An 18448-nucleotide genomic window follows, 5' to 3' on the forward strand; every position below is an offset into this window, starting at 1 on the left:
TTATTCCCCGGAGTCAAAAGGTGGAAACAACCCAAGTGTCCATCAGGAGATCAGTGAGTAAATAAAATGTGGTGCAGGATACGATGGTACTCAGACCGTGGAATATTACTCAGCCATGAAAAGGCATGCAGCACGGCTGCTACCTGCAGGTGCCCAGTATGGACAAGATATGGAGAAAAATAAACAAATTAACCTGCACTTGCCTTTGAAAACCTTCATGGCTGGTGTGAGGGAGACAAGAAAGGAGGGTTGTTGTGTGGGACGACTTCCACTATCACTGACCAATGTTGACTACAGTACAGTATTAATAAACGCTTGTCATACACCGTATTTAATGTAACTGGCAATAAGGGAGCAGAGGAACGGGTCTCTATCTGCAGGCAGCCGGACCTAGAATGAGGCAAAGCATTCCTGAGCTTACTCTTGTATGGAAAAGCAAAGGACTGTCCACGGGTGCTTCGAAGTGACAAAAAATACACCCGTGCCGGCTGTGGGCACCTTCCAATGTTCTGAAAAATCCCTGATTTCTGCCAAACACCACGGCCTGAGACCGAGCATCCAAGCACGGGAGATGATCGCCCACCATCCCACAGCGAGAGAAGAGACAGAAGAGCCATTGGCTCAGCTGTGATCATGTGACATTCGGCATCACATACTACTCATATCGCAAGTCATGGCTCGTTTCTCAAGTCAAAATTTATTAGAAATGCTTGCTTGTTTTGCACAACACTCACAGTCCAAGGTTTTACTATATAGCATACCAGTTCCTTACTTAAAATGTTCATGTTGGCTCCCACTGCGTTTGGAACAAAGCCCAAATGCTCCGTCATGGCCCACAGGCCTTTGAGAACCCACCACTCCCTACCCCTCCAAACGTTTTCTTGGCCATGGTCTCCCACCTTCTAGAAGTTTCTCAAAACCACCAAGCTCTCGTCCACCTCCGGGCCTTCACGTTTGCTTTTCCCACTGCCTCTGTTTCACCCTTTTAGGCCTTATGATAAATGACACCTGCTCAGAGAGGTTCTCACTGACTTCTCCCCCGGAAGTGCATAGCTCCACCGCCCCCCCCCCCATGATAATCTCTACTAAGTGTTCCCTTGTCTAGCCCTTACCACAACTTATACTCATTTTCTGCATTTCCATTTACTTGCCTATTGTCTGCATCCCTTACATGACCATAAGCTGGTAGGAGCCACATCTAACTTGTTCGCGGCTGCTAGGGAAGGGTCCGGCACACAAAAGGAGCTCAATAAATGCTTATTGGATGAATCCGCCTTAACACCTGAGCTACCTCTCTTCAAAAGTCCAGTATTTCCATCCAGTAGGTCCAGCTTGGAGCTACAAGCCAGGGGAGCTGGCTTCATCCCATAATTTGCTATTGGAACTAAGGCACTTTCCATCTGTAGAGAAGTGCCCGGGACAGTGGGTCCAGGCTGCCTGCCTTGGGTCCAGCCCCCACCTTGTCCAGCTGTGCACAGTCTGAATCCCCGGGAACAGCAAATATGCCTGTGGGGTGTGGTTCGTGTCTTAGCCCTCCCTCTGTTCACCTTAGGGTAAGCCCTACATCCTTCAGGCTTTTCTAAGAATTTATAAGCGCGAGTAACTCCTGGGAGGGCAATGGCAGGATAAAAGTAATTTGCAACTTTTACAAGCCTTTAAACTTAAGAAGGCCAAGTGAGGTTGGCTCTACTCCAACAGAGAGTGACGTCCATTTCCCCCTAAGCAGCAGGCAACACCTCTGGCCCAGCCATGGAATATTCTGGCCTCCTTTTTACCCAGAAATTAATTCCCTAAAATGCCTTCATTGACATTTCTTTTAACTTCAAAGAGCAAGTCCACCTCTGCCCTCCCAAGCCCATCATATTAACTTCACAGGTAACGTCCCAGGCGTCGTATCATCTTAACCAAAGGGAATGATCCCGGGAAGCTATTCTGTCTGCCAGGTCCACCAACTTGCTCCTTTTCGAGGATTCTGTGGGTAGCAAACAGAATAATGGCCCTCCCAAAGATGTCCACATCCTAACCCCCCAAAACTATGAAAATGTTGCCTTACAAGGCAAAAGGGATTTTGTAGATATAACTAATTTAAGGATCTTGAGATGGGAAGAGTATGCTGGATTGTCCAGGTGGGCCCAGCATCATTGCAAGGACCCTCGTAAGAGGGAGGCAGGATGCTCAGAAAGAGGTGACAACAGAAGCAGAGACTGGACTGACGTGCTCTGAAGATGGAGGAAGGGACGGCGAGCCAAGGGACACAGGCAGCTTCTGGAAGCTGGACAAGGCACGGGAACAGACCCTCCCCTGGAGCCTCCTGAAGGAATGCAGGCCGGCCGACACCTCGATTTTAGCCTCAGGAAACTCATTTCAAACTCCTGACCGCCAGAACTGGAAGAAATAAAGGTGTGCTGTTCTAAGTTACTAGTAAGTCTGTGGTAATTTGTTACCGCGGTAACATACTAACAGAACTAACATGCTGCGTCCTCTCAGAAAAAAATAAATAAATAAAGGTTTAACCACCCCGTCCCTCAGTTTCCCCACTGAACGCAGTGCCAAGAATACGGGTGAACTGACAAATTCATTCTTTCATTGCACAAGTATTTACCAAGTGTCTGCTTGTGTCCTGTAGGAGGCTGGGTGCTGGGATATGATGGAGAGAAAAACAGACACCCTTCCAGCCTTACAGAAGTCACTGTTTTGTAGAAGAGGAGACTAAGGGCAAATGACCTCACAAACACATGATCACTAACTGTGGTAAGGAAACTTCAGGATGCTCTGAGAACAAATGGATGGTCATGAAGGGACATTAGTACCAAATCTATGGGACTCACAGGGTTGCTGGGGGGTAGGGGGGGAGGACGTTAAATACAACCACAGGTAGAGGGGCACCTGGCTGGATCAGCCAGTGAAATAGGTGACTCTTGATCTCGGGGTTGTGAGTTCAAGCCCCCACCTGGGGTAAAGCAATTAATAAATAAATAAATAAATACATGAGTAAATAAATCTTAAAAAACAAAACAAAACCAAAAACTCAGAAATCCGTGTAAGTGCCAGAGGAGGCAATGGTTTTCATGGTTTTGTGACTCGACCTGTTCCCTCTGGTCTGGCAAATCCATCACCCTTCTTTCTCCCCAGCTTTAACAGAGACGAGAAGGTGCCCTCAAAATATATGTGTAAGAAATAAATAGATAAGTGAAATATTCTGTGAGAAATAATTAAAGTTGACCAGCTGAAGAGATTTTAAAACGCGGTAAGCATGGGGCGCCTGGGTGGCGCAGTCGGTTAAGCGTCCGACTTCAGCCAGGTCACGATCTCGCGGTCCGGGAGTTCGAGCCCCCGCGTCGGGCTCTGGGCTGATGGCTCAGAGCCTGGAGCCTGTTTCCGATTCTGTGTCTCCCTCTCTCTCTGCCCCTCCCCTGTTCATGCTCTGTCTCTCTCTGTCCCAAAAATAAATAAACGTTGAAAAAAAAAATTAAAAAAAAAAAAAAACGCGGTAAGCAGACAAAAGCAATCTCCTGGACTTTTCCTCCCTCCATTTCTTAGAATTACATTTGCAGAAAAGGCATATTGGTCATTTGGCTTTTGCTGTGTAGATTTCAGGGAATTTCAGTATGGTGCTAGAGGCCCGTTCCAGAAAGTAGGGTTGAGAGAAACCTCTCCAATAGCAGAAGTTACTGGATGTACGTGTGAATACTAAAGCATGTCAGCATGTGTTTACCTAAAGTGCTTTTATATTGTTCATGCAATTTAATCTTCAACGTGACCCAGGGAAGTAGGTTTTTCTTTTAAGTTAAAATGATGTAGCCTCACTTCTTCACTTGACCAGCGAGGAAAAGGAGGAAAAGAGCTAGGTAGGAGAAGAAGTAAAGAGAAATGCCAAAGCTTTTCTGGGCAGTTAATTCTGGGAGGACGGGAGGCCAATACAGACGTGTGGGCCCAGGGAGGGAGTGAAAAACCCACTGCTCAGGGGGCAACGGGCCAGGACCGCCCCCAGCATGAGCAGCTACGGAAGGTGAGCAAATTTTACTCTGCCGTCCACATTTACGAACAAAACCTTATATAAGCTGCAAATGCGCCTTATCCCGTCAGCGCTTCCCAGGAAGGAAGCACAAATAAAGCACAAAGAACTCGCCTGGGATAAACCAAGGCACTGAGAACACACGTCCATGACGAAATCGAGCTCCGAGAGTTCTGCGTGCCGCTCACACTTGTTCATGTCGAGCTCTTCCACTGGGTAAAATATTTACGGTTCTCTTTTTTTTTTTTTTATGAAACACTACACATTTTAATATCAAAGATTCCTTATGAAAGCTTCAACAATAAAATCATAAAGGAAGGAAAAATATTGAGCAATATCTTTAATATTTTTGCTGTCTGGATAGACAGCAAGCTTCAAGTTGTCTTATTCCCACGGACGTATATATACACATACAGATACTGATACGTGTGCACACATAGTCTTCTGGAAACTGGTGACATAGATAACGTTTCCGGTTAGAAACCACTGTTTCTTTTTCTTTACTTCAATCATGGATGTCTTCTCTTGACACTTAGGAGTCTCCAAAAGTGGTTTTAAATTGCTGCATAATTATCTCATGTGTCCAGGTGCCGTCTCCCCTCTTTTTTAATTTTTTCATCAAAATTAAAGGGGCAGATGGGGCGCCTGAGTGGCTCAGTCAGTTAAGTGTCCGACTTCAGCTCAGGTCATGATCTCGCGGTTTGTGAGTTCGAGCCCCACATCAGGCTCTGTGCTGACAGCTCAGGGCCTGGAGCCTGCTTCGGATTCTGTGTCTTCCTCTCTCTGCCCCTCCCCCCCTCACGCTCTGTCTCTCTTTGTCTTTCAAAAAATGAATAAACATTTAAAAAAAATTTTTTTTAATTAAAGGGGCAGAGAGAGAGAGCGGGACAGGGAATCCAAAGCAGGCGACAGGTTAACAGCAGCAAGCCCCATGTGGGGCTCGAACTCACAAACTGTGAGATCATGACCTGAGCCAAAACCAAGAGTCCGACACTTAACCGACTGAGCCCCCCAGGTGCCCCAGAATCTTAAGCAGGCTCCATGCTCTGTGCGGAGCCTGACATGAGGCCCAATCCCATGACCCTGAGCTGGATCATGACCTGAGCTGAAATCAAGAGTTGGATGCTCAACTGACTGAGCCACCCAGGTGCCCCTGCTCCCCTCTGTTTTAAATCAGGGCAAATAAAAGCAAGAGAGTTGCAAAGTACTTTGGTATCATGAGCTCTGTCCTCTCAGCTGCCATGTTTAGAGGCATAAGCTATCCTAGCAGCTCCTATCCAGAGGAGAGAGTCCATTGTTTTGGTCCAGCTTTGGTTCTTCCAGAACTCACTGTGGAAAATGGAAGGCACTCGAGCTCTCAGTCCTGCTCTATCAGTGGGAATACCAAGGCAATGAGGACAATGCTGACCAGCTGGCCCAAGTTCAGCTTTCATATACATGGAGGTCGAATGAATGAATCAATGAAAGAAAGCTGGCTGATGTCATTGTCACCATCGTTATTTTGCAGGGTCCCTCGGCAGACTGAGTGTCTGCTTGCAGGCTGTCCAGCTCTGATCTCTCCCTCCTGCTGACAAGATGGAGAGCCCATAATCCCTCAAACAGCAGGTGCTAACCTCCACAGGATGGTGGGGGACTGTGTCCCCATAGCCTTCAAGTACTGTGTTCTCAACACGACATTTTAAGGAAATAACTTGAAACTGATGGCCGTTAAGGTCCATCTGAAAAAACGCAAAGGATTCTCCATGAAAACAAGGGTCAGCCTGTTCCTTGCAAGATGGAGACATCAGTTGTCAGATGAAAGGCCCTGGTGGAGACCACCCCAGAAGGTGGCAAAGAAAGGCACTTTTGTCAGGTGCTCACTCCTCCTTGATGTTAGAGCCCTCCTTTCTGTCCCCCGAAACCTCCAGGTCCTCCCATGTAACCACATGTAACTAAAATTTCTACTGAGCCTTTACTGTCCTGCGTTCCGCAAACCTTCTGAGACCAGAAGGGGGAAAAAAGACGCATAACTCGGGGGTGCCTGGGGGGCTCAGTCAGTTAAGCGTCTGACTGTGGCTCAGATCATGATCTCATGTCTCGTGGGTTCAGGCCCCACGTCGGGCTCTGTGCTGACAGCTCAGAACCTGGAGCCTGCTTCGGATTCTGTGTTCCCCTCGCTCTCTGCCCCTCCCCCACTCGTGCTCTGTCTCTCTCTTTCAAAAAATAAATAAACTTTAAAAAATGCGATCTGCATTCCCCATACTGAGGTCGGGGCAGCACACGCCTTTCCTGACTCCCCCAGGGTCAGACCTCCTGCTTGCGGGATCAGGATCCATGACAGGCAAACCCCAGGCAGGCAGGATGGTGAGTCAGGGGACAGGCGATGCTTACGCAATGCTGACTGGGCCCTCGGGGACTCCTTGTCTCCTCCTAAGCCTTTGAGAACCAACCTGTCAGCCAGAGACCCTCGGTCCCAGCCTGGCTGGGTTCCCCAACTCGGTGACCTCTGGCTGCCCCTTTTTACAGCTCCTCTTGTAAATGAGATGATGACAGCTGTGGAGTCAAGGTTTTTGTCACCGCCTCTGGGTATCAGGAGTGAGAAAACTTCTCAGGGATTCTGTAGAAATCTGGTTTTTAGGCATGCACACAATGGGGAGGGACGGGGAGGTAAAAGTCAGTGTGTCTCGAGCTGTCCCTACTCACCCTTTATTAAGCACACTGTTCTCCGCTGTGGTTCTTCATTCCCTCCTCTGCACCCTGGGCCCCGATACCCGCAGGGCATGCCCACACCAGCTCGCTGAATCCTCAGCGCCACCCCTCAAAGTAAGTATTATTTTCTTCGCTTGACAGATGAGGAAACTGAGGAACAGACAGGGTAAATAAACTGCCCCGGGCGGCACAGTTTTCAGGTGAAAGAAGGAAGATCAGAACCCACCTCTTTCTAAAGCCGGAGCCTAGAAACAGATTCCTTCCAACACACTAGCTTCATTCTAGAGAGTTCACTCCCCTGACTTTGCAGATTAAAAATTCGGCAGTGACGAAACGGGCACGTTTGGGAAACAGACCACCCAACTTTTAATCCTGAAATCTGTCCCTCTTTTATGCTGCTGGACAATCGCAGACAAGACACCTTCCCCCAAAGCTTCAAGCGGAGAGGTGTAGGCCGATGGTGTTGTCGACGTCATTGCGGTGGAAGAAGGCGCTGAGCAGAAAGGGCTTTGAAAGAAAAAGTACAGATTTGTCAAGACGTTACCAATATTCTCTGCAGGATAAAGAGCCATCACGTCTTTGGCTAAGACACAGATGGCGAAGGGAGTGAAGGGGGTGAGTAATAATGTCTTCTCCTGAGGCCCACACATACATGGCATTTTTCAGCAGTAGGCTCATGTTTAAATCATGGCATTCTGAATTCCTCGCCTTGCTTCTAGATGTCTTCGTCTCTTTTTCCTAATACTCCCTCTTCAGACACCCATTTAAATAGGACATACCTCACCTCCTGCTGCTTCTCTTCTAGAAATAGAAATTCGACATCCATTGCCAATGGGAACAAAACCTAAACTCTGGCATTTGGAAGGGCCCCCAGTTGCCATTATCTTCAACAACTGTGGTGCTGGAAATCCTTGAAGGACAGCTGCTTCTGGGTTACTTGCATTGTTGGAAAACGAGCGAGCTGACTGGGTCTTATTTCCTCAGTAGAATTGGCTACTACAAAAAAAAAAATTTTAATAATGCATCTAAAAGCACTTGGCAATCGAATTCAGCAAATTATTACATCAACCGAAACATCAGAATGGCCAAGTCAAAAACAATAAAACTTAAGCTCTACCCTAAAAATCCAATCTGGATTTCCCTGGATCCAAGAATTCTACCAACCACCCCACCTGCCCCCAATCTTCCACACTTTCAAACCCTTCTTTCTGAATCGGAGCACGTCAAGGCTACAACAGGAGTCTTGGTCGGCCACATCTCCCTCCTTGCCAATAGCTTCCAGGGTTAGTGTTACTGTCTTCAGATCCAGGGTCACTGATGCCCGGCAGAAGCCAGACTTTCCTCCTGCCAGAGCCAGCTGGCCAACAGCACTGGTCGAATGTGGAGGGAAGTTGAGTGAGGATGATGCGTTTATGATGGTATGTCCTGTTCACGGAACCCTAAGCTGGCAGCAGCTTCAGGCAGGCTAGCCTTCATTATAGCTACCTCCCCCAGCTCTGCGGGCTAGAACAAGAGAAGGGGAACTTCTTGTTGCCTGAGGCTTCCTGCCTGGCTCCACCTTCGAATCGCAACAGGGGGTCAGGAGCATCTCCTGTTTGGGACACCAACATTATGGATCCGGAATCACCTGCTCTGAAAAACACTGACCTCTCAGCCCCTTGCAAGAAACTACCGTTCGCCCTGGTGCAAACACAGAGAAACTAAGGCACTGTGCGGAAGGGCATTTCCTCTAAGGTTGTAAGGTGGATGCATGCTAAAACCAAGGGAAGGTAGCAAGGCTCAAAGAGAGAAACTTACGGTGAATCTTTAGGGGATTTTTTTTCTGACAGAGCCACAGGGAAAGAGGATAGGACTGTGGACTGAGGCAAAGAGGGCCTCAAGGGGACCTTGTAACTCCCACCCTACTACACACGGAACCGCCAGTGTTTCCTCTCGATACCCTGTGAAATGGGTGCTGGTGGGAAGTACAGTAGAAGGGAGAGAAGGAGACGACTGTAACTTCCTGAGCACTCCTGTTTTGCGAGGCGTTTCACTAATCTACTCTGAGTAGATTCTCATTTAACACCTGCAATAAACCCATAATACACTACAATCCTCAGTCTACAGGTTGGAAGGTGGTAAGGCCACATGAAAAAGGTTAAGTAACTTGCCAGAGAAAAGCAGCCACGAACAACAGAGCCAGGACTCAAACCCTGCCCCATCCTTTAAACCGTAATACTCTACACCCCGTGTATATGCATATTCATACAACCACACATCCACATCTCTACTCTTCTGTGTACGTGTGTATTCAAACTTGGACACATCCATACCAAGATATCTACATCAAAGGTGAATTCCAGAATTATGGCAAGTAAAGGCTGGATCTTTGCTGAGGTCATGGATGACTTGAGTCTACTCTGGCAAGATACCCCTTAAGGGAACAACAGGTCTTCTCCCTTACCCATTGCCACCGCAGTTATCCAATCTGAAACAAGTCAGGGCAGAGAGAAGGGGCAGGCAATGCTAGGGCCAAGACAGAAGCCGTGTTGCATGACAACAAGAACAATATTTAGCAAAGGCAGGAACCAAGAAGTTCCCAGAAGCAGCGAACAGCGGGTTGATGAGCAGCTCAAACTCACGTGCTGTCTCTTTGGGATACAGCCCCAGTGTAAACAGCTCAGACCACTTCAGGGTGTGCAAATCTCGGTCACAGTGACTGGGCTATTCCCGAGCTGGCAAGCACCAGGATAAATAAGAAGGCATTGGAGACAAGCCTCCGGGTGTGCAGGGTGGGGGAAGGAGGAGTGGAGAAGAGAGGGTAACTGGTGATGAACAGTCCTGGGACTCAGTGCCTCCAGGGATTCGAAGGATGCTCAAGTAGCATCCTTGTGAAGGGGAGACTTGGTGACAGTCAAGGATACAGTCTAGTTGGGGAGTCAAGCCACAGCTCCATCACTCCCCAGAACTGCTGTGTCACCGTGGGCACCTGTTAATCAGATTCAGTTTGTCCAATGATCCCAGACCGACTGCATTACTGTAGGCAACCTGACTATGAGAAATGAGTTTTCTCAATGAACCATGCAGGTCAATGCTGGCAAGGATGTTTCTCAACATGAACGGGGCCAAATCCATGGCTCTTTCACTCTCTCAGGGAGTGGTAAGTGACTAGGACATCAGACTTCCTGCCCTGCCCTCAGCAGAAGGCTAATGAGAAGCCCCTGTTTCACAGACTTTCAAATTCCCTTCTTCCCTTATCCTCCATAATGGTGAGGTATTCTTCAGCGTTGCGTTCCTTATGGGCAAGGGAGTAGTTTGCCAAACTATATTCTAAGGAGCAGTAACTCCACTGGTGGTATAAGGTATTGTGTGAAAAGACATTCTGTGCTTAACCTTATAAAATGCTAATCACTGCTTTCTTTATTGCAGGGCTTAGCAGTGTCTATAAATGCTTTGTGCACAGTTAATCTCCACATTCCCCAGACATTTTTCATCACAACGCCCTCGGTTTTGTTTGTTTGTTTTTGCTGAATATCTTCCAGCATTAGAATGCCATGAAACCCACTTTGGAAAAATGTCAGACTGGACCAACAGCTCTTTCGATAGATTGTTCAAGTGCCTTAAGGAAAAGAACTCTGTCTTGTTCATCATGACATCCCCAAGTACCTAGGATCGCGCCTGGCCCCGGGGTAGGTGCGTGATCAAGTTTGCTGAATAAATACCTGAATGTGGACACGTGAAGCACGTGTGATTCCCAGGGAAAGGTTAGTTCTGACAAAGAGTGAGGTTAGAAACGGCTCTTGCTGTCACACGGGAGTCTCGATGGTGCAGTATGAGGAATCCATTGGGTCTATTACTGTGAATATTTTTGTTAACTGCAGTGTGTATCTCATTTCTACAAAGACTAGGGATGCTCGCTTGTTCTGTTCCACCAGTGGGTTGGCCAGGGGAGCCGGGCTTGCACAGAAGGAAGGCTGAGCACCACGTAGAAGCAGGCAGCCAACCACCCACTGGGAGGCAGAAAGCCAGACCAAGAAATCCTGCAACAAACATTCTTTACTGGCACCCAAACCCCCGCTTCTGTTCACAACCAGGTGAGCCAAGGGGATGTGGCAAAGTATGGGAGTAGAAGTGACCAGCTAGAAGCTAAACTCAGGCAACGTGTCCTGGGACACCTCAGGTGCTCTCCACCTTCAGTGCTGATCCGGAGGGAAGATCCCAGCATGAGGGCGATTCACTGATCACATGCAAAGGAATCCTATGAAGGATGTGGAGAGGGGGCTCTGAAAAACACTGACCCTTCAGCTCCTCAGTCTTCAATTTAAATTTTTTTTTTTTCAACGTTTATTTATTTTTGGGACAGAGAGAGACAGAGCATGAACGGGCGAGGGGCAGAGAGAGAGGGAGACACAGAATCGGAAACAGGCTCCAGGCTCTGAGCCATCAGCCCAGAGCCCGACGCGGGGCTCGAACTCACGGACCGCGAGATCGTGACCTGGCTGAAGTCGGACGCTTAACCGACTGCGCCACCCAGGCGCCCCAGCCTCAGTCTTCAAATGATTCATTTGACTTGAAGCAAACTGGGTCAACATCCCCTCCATTTAGTGGTTTTCCATTCAACTGGCTGCAAAAACTTTTTTTTAAAACCAATCGTGGATTCAGCTTATGAGGACAACTGCCTTGTCTCCCCATGAGCTAACGTTGCCTGAATGCGTTCCTCACTCTGTTCTGGCGGCAGCCCCGGTTTTCCAATCACCAAACCCACTGACCAGACTTCTACTCACACGGAGACTCACTGCCAAACCACTAACGCAGCCCTCTGAAACGGCCAGAACCTCAGGGAGGGTGGTGACACAGACACCCACACCGCAGGAATAAAGGCATTTCCCCAGCTCCAGAGGCAGAAGGGTGACAGAAATAGGTGTCTTCACTTGCTGCCCAGGCGATGGGGGCACTTCTCTTAACTGTTCCACGTTACTGTCTGGTAGACAGTAGATCCTTATTCATGGTCGAAATGAATTGGTTAAAGCCCATCTTAATTTTACTGGAAGGGGATGGTGTCTCCATCCCCTGCTATATCCATCAACTGCGTTATGCCAAAAAAGAAGGGGAAAAAAATGCTTGCCTTTATTTATTCCAGGCCTGCTTCTCCCATTCCAAAGCGTTAAGGGTTTACACACTGATGATCTTGACAGAATAAATCCATAAAGGACATAGGCTACATAGTATCAGGGCTGGACATGAAACACGGCTCAGCCTTAACTCTATCCCTTTGTGAACAGACACGTGATTCCGATGATAAAAGTTAACCACGAGACAAAGAAAGTCTCACTTTCTATGCTGATTCAGAATAAGACACATGATCTTGTGGACAGCGCTCCCAGCAACTGGTTAAAGTTTTGGGTCTCTGCTCAGTGCCTCAGTTTCCTTCAGGGAACGGCTCCCCCCCAGTCCCAGATCCCACATGGGCCCACGGGGGCTTTTGATGCCTCTCTCCCTCCTCCCGCATCCTCTCCGTCTCCGCAGTGGTGAGCATACGGCCTCACTTCTGCCATTCTGAGCACTTTCAATGCCCAAGGGATAACCAGATTTCTTTACTGACACCGTGTTCTTTTATGAGTCAGCCAAAATACAGCCAGCACATCTACCTACCATGGTCAGTGTCATGGAGGGCTTCAGTGTGTGTTACGGAGCCAGACTGTCTGGGCTCCAACAGGGATGTCCAGCCATGTGGCCAGGGCGAGTACTCCCTACCTAAGTTCCTCCATGTGTCATTAAATAAATTAAACGTAAGGCACATAGGACAGAGGCTGGTATTTACCACAAACGCCATTAATTATCTGGGTGGCCAAACTTATGGTCAGGTCCCTTATACACGAGAGGATGGGAGGCTGTTTGGTGCTTCCATCATCAAGGGTGAAGGGTTTGAGGTACAACCCCTACCCACTCTGCTATCAACCACACGGGTTCTGGGTCTGTCTCACAGATAACTGTACCCCAGAAAAATGAAAGGAGTGGAGATGAGCCAGGAGCAGTGGAAGGTCCCATTGACTAAGAGAGTACAATACCAACTCTAATTCTCTGCCTTCCTTGAGTCGTTTTGCTTATAGGTACAAGGTTTGTTTTTTCCTACACATTTCACTGTCAACCTAATGCCTCAGCCCAGATCTTATGATGGCTGACAAGCAGAATTCCTTAAACACAGACCAGGCTTGGAAGCTGGTAGACGTTTTGCCACTGATCTGGTAGCTTTCAAAGCTCCAGCTGGCCTCTGGCCCCTTTACCCTGGAATTCAGGAACTGGAAAATGTAAACACTGCATTTCCCTCTTCTCTCAAATTAAAAAAAAAAAAAAAGAGAGAGAGAGAGGGGAGGGAGCTGGGCTCTTGTGACTTTCAGATATCCCAGAGGGAGGGTGACAGGTCCTCCCACATTGGAGGGGAAACGGGGCACCAACTTCCCTCATTTATCACTGAAATGGCACCTCCCCCAATCCACACATACAACAAATCAATCGCAGCTTCTAGAGCTGGTCTCAGGGGAGGCAGGTAGAGACGTCTCTCTTGCATGGGGATTGGCCGCCCCTAGTGGGACAGGTGGAAATAATTTCTGACCTAAGGCCAGTCACTAGATCCCCCCAGACACCATTATCTCAGCCATTTCTGTCTAGCCAGTATAACTCAGATGTAGGTAAGTTTAAATCAAACCCTCAGTCCATGCCAGTGGTATTCCAAAGCCTTCCCTAAGACTTCTGGGTATTTCTGAGAGACTCACATGCTTTAAGCCACTTCTGCCTTTGGGCTCCCATGTCCAAAGGTGTTTTGTCCCCAGCTTATTGACCCAGACATACTACCCAGCTTCATCCTCTGTTTCCATCAAAAGCTCACTCTTGAGAGCTCAAGGGAATAAAACATTTTACTGAAGTGTTGGTGGTCACAGAGGTTCTACATGTTCTACAAAACCCCCAAGTTTATATTCACATTCCTTCTTTTCAAAGTCCTGTCAAGGGGCACCTGGGTGGCTCAGTCGGTTGAGCATCCTACTTCGGCTCAGGTCATGATCTCACAGTCCGTGAGTTCGAGCCCGGCGTCGGGCTCTGTGCTAATAGCTCAGAGCCTGGAGCCTGTTTTGCATTCTGTGTCTCCCTCTCCCTCCCCCCCCCCCCTCCCCTCCCCTTCCCCCCCCCCCCGGCTGCTTGTGCTCCATCTCAAAAATACATAAAAACATTAAAAATAAAATAAAATAAAATAAAATAAAATAAAATAAAATAAAGAGTCCTGTCAAGCTACTCAATCCTCTCATGTGTTTCTCCCCAACCAGCACCGAGCGCTCTGCCTTCTGCCTTTCACTCTCCCTTTCCGCCCCGCCCCTCTCAGGAACGCAGTCAAAATCTCACTTGCCAGTAGGAAGTAGCCAGGAACATACACGTAGGTTGAAAAGGTGGGGTGTCTGGCCATAGAGAGGACCAACCTACCTTCAAATCCTACCTAAATACTTTTGCAGGCATTTCGACCCAAAGACTGCCAGACCTTCAGCTCTACGAGTCTCCCTCTTTGCCGCAGGCGACCAGTGCCACCGAAACTGGGGCTAGCAAGGACTCTCTCCTACCACACGGGTCCTGAAGCCGTGCCAAGCGGAGACGTACGTCAGCATAATCGATCCATCCGTTAGATGAGGGAATTTAAGTCACCCGGGTACCAGGCGAGTTTGAGCTCAGGAATTAGACAGTCTGGGCTCACCCCAGGCTCCACTCGTCTGCCTGTGCATTCTTTGTCTTTTTCATCATGATTGCAGCAAACTTTAAGTAATGCAAAATTTACCATTTCAGTCACTTTTCAGTGTTCCGTTCAGTGGCTCGTGCAAACAACACCACTATTCATCTCCAGAACTTTTTCATGATCTCACAGTGAAACTCCACACCCACTAAACGTGAACTCGCCCAACTCTCCTCCCCTCCCCCCCCAGCCCCTCCTGGATCTCCCTGCTCTGTGCACCCTCTATGAGTAAAACCACACAGTATTTATTTTTCCTTTGTGTCTGGCTTCTTCCACTTGGCATGTAATGTCTTCAAAATTCAGCCCTGCTATAGTCAGCGTCAGCACTTCGTTCCTTTTCAAGGCTGAATGGTATTCCAGTGGGTATAGATACCACACTTTGTCCATGGATGGACATCTGGGGTTGTGTCCACCTTTTGGCTCTTGGAAATAAGGCTGCGACGGACACTGGTATACAAATACCTGTTCGAGTCCCCGCTTTCATTTCTTTCGCGTATACGCCCAGAAATGGAATTGCTGGGTCAAACGTTTAGGTTTGTTGTTTTTTTTTGTTTTTTTTTTTTGAGAAACCAGGCCAGTGCATCCTCGAACAGGTCACAGAACCTCTCTAAACCCCGTTTGTAAAATGGGATAACAGCCCCTACCTTATTAGGGTGGCCTGAGAATTCATGCATGCACGGAATTTGGCTCAAAGACTGGGCACAACATAAAGGTCCACAGATGTTTCATCACGTTGCCGTCGGAAATTAAGGTGCTCAAAACCACGTGATCTCCAAAGTCGCTCCCAGCTCCAAAAATCCATGACCCCACCATCAAATTATTTTCCCGGTGGAGAAGCCACAGCTCTTAGTTATCGATCAGGGGAACACTGTCTTCGTGCTCCCCACGAGAATCCACCCCAGCCAAGATATGGCCCAATTTCCAAAGCTCTCTCCTTGGAGTTTGCTAACACATCCCATCATAAACCAACATCTCATTTTTCTTGCCACTCCTTTCCCCTTGCTCTCTTTCCACATTCCCTTTCTCGGCCGGTTGCTCCTGCCCACTGGATATCTGGGCTTCAAATTATCTTCCCCGGTTGCCTCTACGTTCGTTCTCCGCAAGCTAATGTCTTTGGGAAGCAACACTTGCAAAATTATCCATATTAAGGTTTCGTTCCCAAGAGTCACATATTTTACATGAGTTTTTCCTCTTAGGCAGAATCCTGCTGGCAAAGCCACTGCTGTCTGGTGGAGTCACTGGAGTCGGGTTTCTCCCCCACATGCTGTTTGTGTTGGGTTGTCACTTGGCCTAATGTTTGCATTCTCACCCTGCAGCATGTGTCCCGTGTCGATGAGCCACAACCACCTCCTGTGCCATCCGCACAACATCCAGTGGATGTTGACAGTTCATCAAACGCTCGTTTTAGAAAAGCAATTAGAGGAAATCTGCTTCCAGGCTCTTCTAGACGGGGCCAGATTCAGCATTCCAGCCGGGAGTGGACTCACTCACTCTTTGAAGAATTATTTCCCTTCTCCACTCTGTTCCTCCCTCTCCCCTCTGACGGTGGACGTTCAACCACCAAAATAGGCACGTGAGGCTGCTGTAGGGTGCTACGGGGTTCCGTCAACAGCGTGACTGCCAGGCACCCTTCCCGAAGCTTTTCCGTAGCCAAAGGAAAAAGAGATTCTCGGGTCAGGAGTAAATGGGTTTTGTTTTCCAGATCCCGGGCAAGAAGAGAGGGGCAGCTGACCTTTGTTTTTTAACTGGCGTGGGTTTGAGCCATCTTACCTGCTGTGTTACAAAAAAGGAAGCAGGGGAGGGTTGATGCAGCCACGAGAAACTAGTCCTCGGAGCCCTGGTGCTCTGGGAAGGAACCCCCCGATGGAGTTGGGCTAGGGCCACCAAAAGGCAGAGACGAACAGGGAGGAATCCTAATGAAAGTTGGTGACTTACCCCTGGGCGAGCACTTGTGTTTATGGATTATCAGGCCCCTCGTGGGCTCCTTCTTCCTTCAATATTTATTGTCCCCAGATGCCACTGAGGCAAAACTCCAATGAAACACCCCCGCTTGAGAGCAGAGCGCCAAGGAACATTTCACCTGGGGCCGGCAGGCTACAGGTGGAAAGTTCTGACCAAAATGGTTGGTTGGTTGGTTTTTCATGTGTCCTGGCTTTTTGTTCATCATGAAGGGACGTGCCTATGGTCGAGTCCCCTATCTATACAGCAGGCTATTGACTTTAGGCCCTCAGCACCCCCACTGAACCCTGATTCATTCCCGGACACTCGCCAGCTACCTGCAGCAACGGGGCGCCCACCTCTTAAGTAGAACACAGGTGACAAGTAACCAGCAAGGTGACAGGTAACCAGCACAGAAGGCGAGTAGCAAATGCTCACACACTCCCTTGCTCCTCCCCAAGCTGCCCTGTTTTGTCACATCTGCACACGTCAGCCTGCCCTGTCAGCCTGCCCTTCCTTCAGGACGTCTCACCTACCTCCTGACTCCTGGCCCCGCTCGAGCCAGGTAAGGACAGAGGCACCCAGAAGTCCCTGCTTCCCTGCCTGCCAGCGAGCAGTTACAAGACAAGCCTGCCATTCCCTCACGGGGTCAAGAGGCCCCACAGGAGCTCTGGGTCACATTTCAGCCTCAGTTGTCCCGGGAGCCCATTTGACACGGGGTTTGCGGCTCAGAAAATGATAGTGAAAAACACAGAAGCCAAAGCTCTTTCCAAACAAACACTGTGTGTCCCCAGAAACGATTCTGCACTTTTAACCCCGGCCGTTTTTTGCTTGTTTTTTTTTTTTTTTTTTTTTTTTTCTCTTCTTTCTCATTCTTATGGGAAGGAAGTGTATATATGCTGAGTGGGTGAATCTCCCAGGCTGGGGCTCTGTTCTGAAGGCTGGGACTGCAGGATTTCAGCAAGCTACATCCACCAGGAGGAACACCCTTGCTGCGAGCCTTGCTCTTGGTTCGTTTTTCTCCTTCCCGCTTCACCTCTGGGGGGGCTCTTTCCAGGGGAAACTTCTCCCTCTTGCTAGTCAGAGGGGGTGAATCAGACCGGATAGATTCCCGGAGGTACTTCTGTGCTTTACGAAGATAAAATGAAAACTGGGAAAATGCACTGGAGCTGGTACCCTTTCCTGAGGCAGTCCAGTCCCACCAGTTGGGATGATAAAACGGTGCCCCATTCTCAGGGAGGAAAGACGCTCCAGCACCAGCAGCCAAGCCCCCCAAATTACACCAGCGCTGCCTCTGCTCCCCCCAGCCCCCCACCTAGCACCACCACCTCTCGGGGCTCCCCCCCCAGGGGCGGGGGGGGTCCCTTCCATACCCAGGAGGGAAGTGCCCCTGGGGGGCCCTGAACGCTACTCACAGTACCTCTAGGCAAGGAGGAGATGAGAAGGAGCTGCAGGAAAGTGAGCCCCAACTGCGTCCAGCAGCCCAGCTCCATCGTTCCCGCGCCGGTGCCAGAGTGACTGCTGGGGAGGGACCGAAGGGAGGCTGGGGCAGGCGGCTCTTACAGGGACCTCCCCAAGCCCCAGCTGAGCGGGAGCTCGGGTTTCAGCTCGCCAGGCTCTCCCATCCTCGTCCGAGGGGAACCACCTTCAGCCAGAGCGACGTCAGCCCAAACCTCTCCTCTCCGCTGCCTTAACCCTTGCGGGGCCCGGGAGGTGTGGTCACGCCGAGGGACGCTCGGAGCAGGAGGCCAGCCTGAGTCAGGCTGAATGCCCAGAGCCGGGTTGGAGCCGCGGGGGCAGGGGTGGGGGGGTGATGCTGGGGGAGAGCTGGTAGCACCCCTGATGGGGGTAAAGGTAGGCGGGACGGTGGGGCAGCTCAGGTGAGGCCCGAAACCCCACCCCCACCCCACCATCATCCCACAGGAACCCTGCCAGGACTACAGACTCAGTCTAAGAATGTGGCCTTGACCGGGGAGAAAGGGAGACAACCCTCCCCCCTCCCCACCTCTATCCCCGAGTTCTGCTTCCCCCTCTGCAGCTCCTCCAGGTGATCA

General features: G+C 49.4%; 1 protein-coding gene across 1 annotated transcript in view; it reads right to left on the bottom strand.

Moving 5' to 3' along the window:
* PAMR1 (peptidase domain containing associated with muscle regeneration 1) overlaps positions 1–18046 on the bottom strand; it is a 75968-nt gene extending 57922 nt beyond the window's left edge. The window contains exon 1 of the mRNA XM_043580963.1: positions 17815–18046. Within this exon, the coding sequence (XP_043436898.1) occupies positions 17815–17887 (73 nt within the window). The 5' untranslated portion in view covers positions 17888–18046. The remainder of the gene's footprint in view (positions 1–17814) is intronic.
* Positions 18047–18448: the final 402 nt, after the last annotated feature.

Source organism: Prionailurus bengalensis, chromosome D1 (assembly GCF_016509475.1).
Source record: "Prionailurus bengalensis isolate Pbe53 chromosome D1, Fcat_Pben_1.1_paternal_pri, whole genome shotgun sequence".
Lineage (NCBI taxonomy): Eukaryota > Metazoa > Chordata > Mammalia > Carnivora > Felidae > Prionailurus > Prionailurus bengalensis.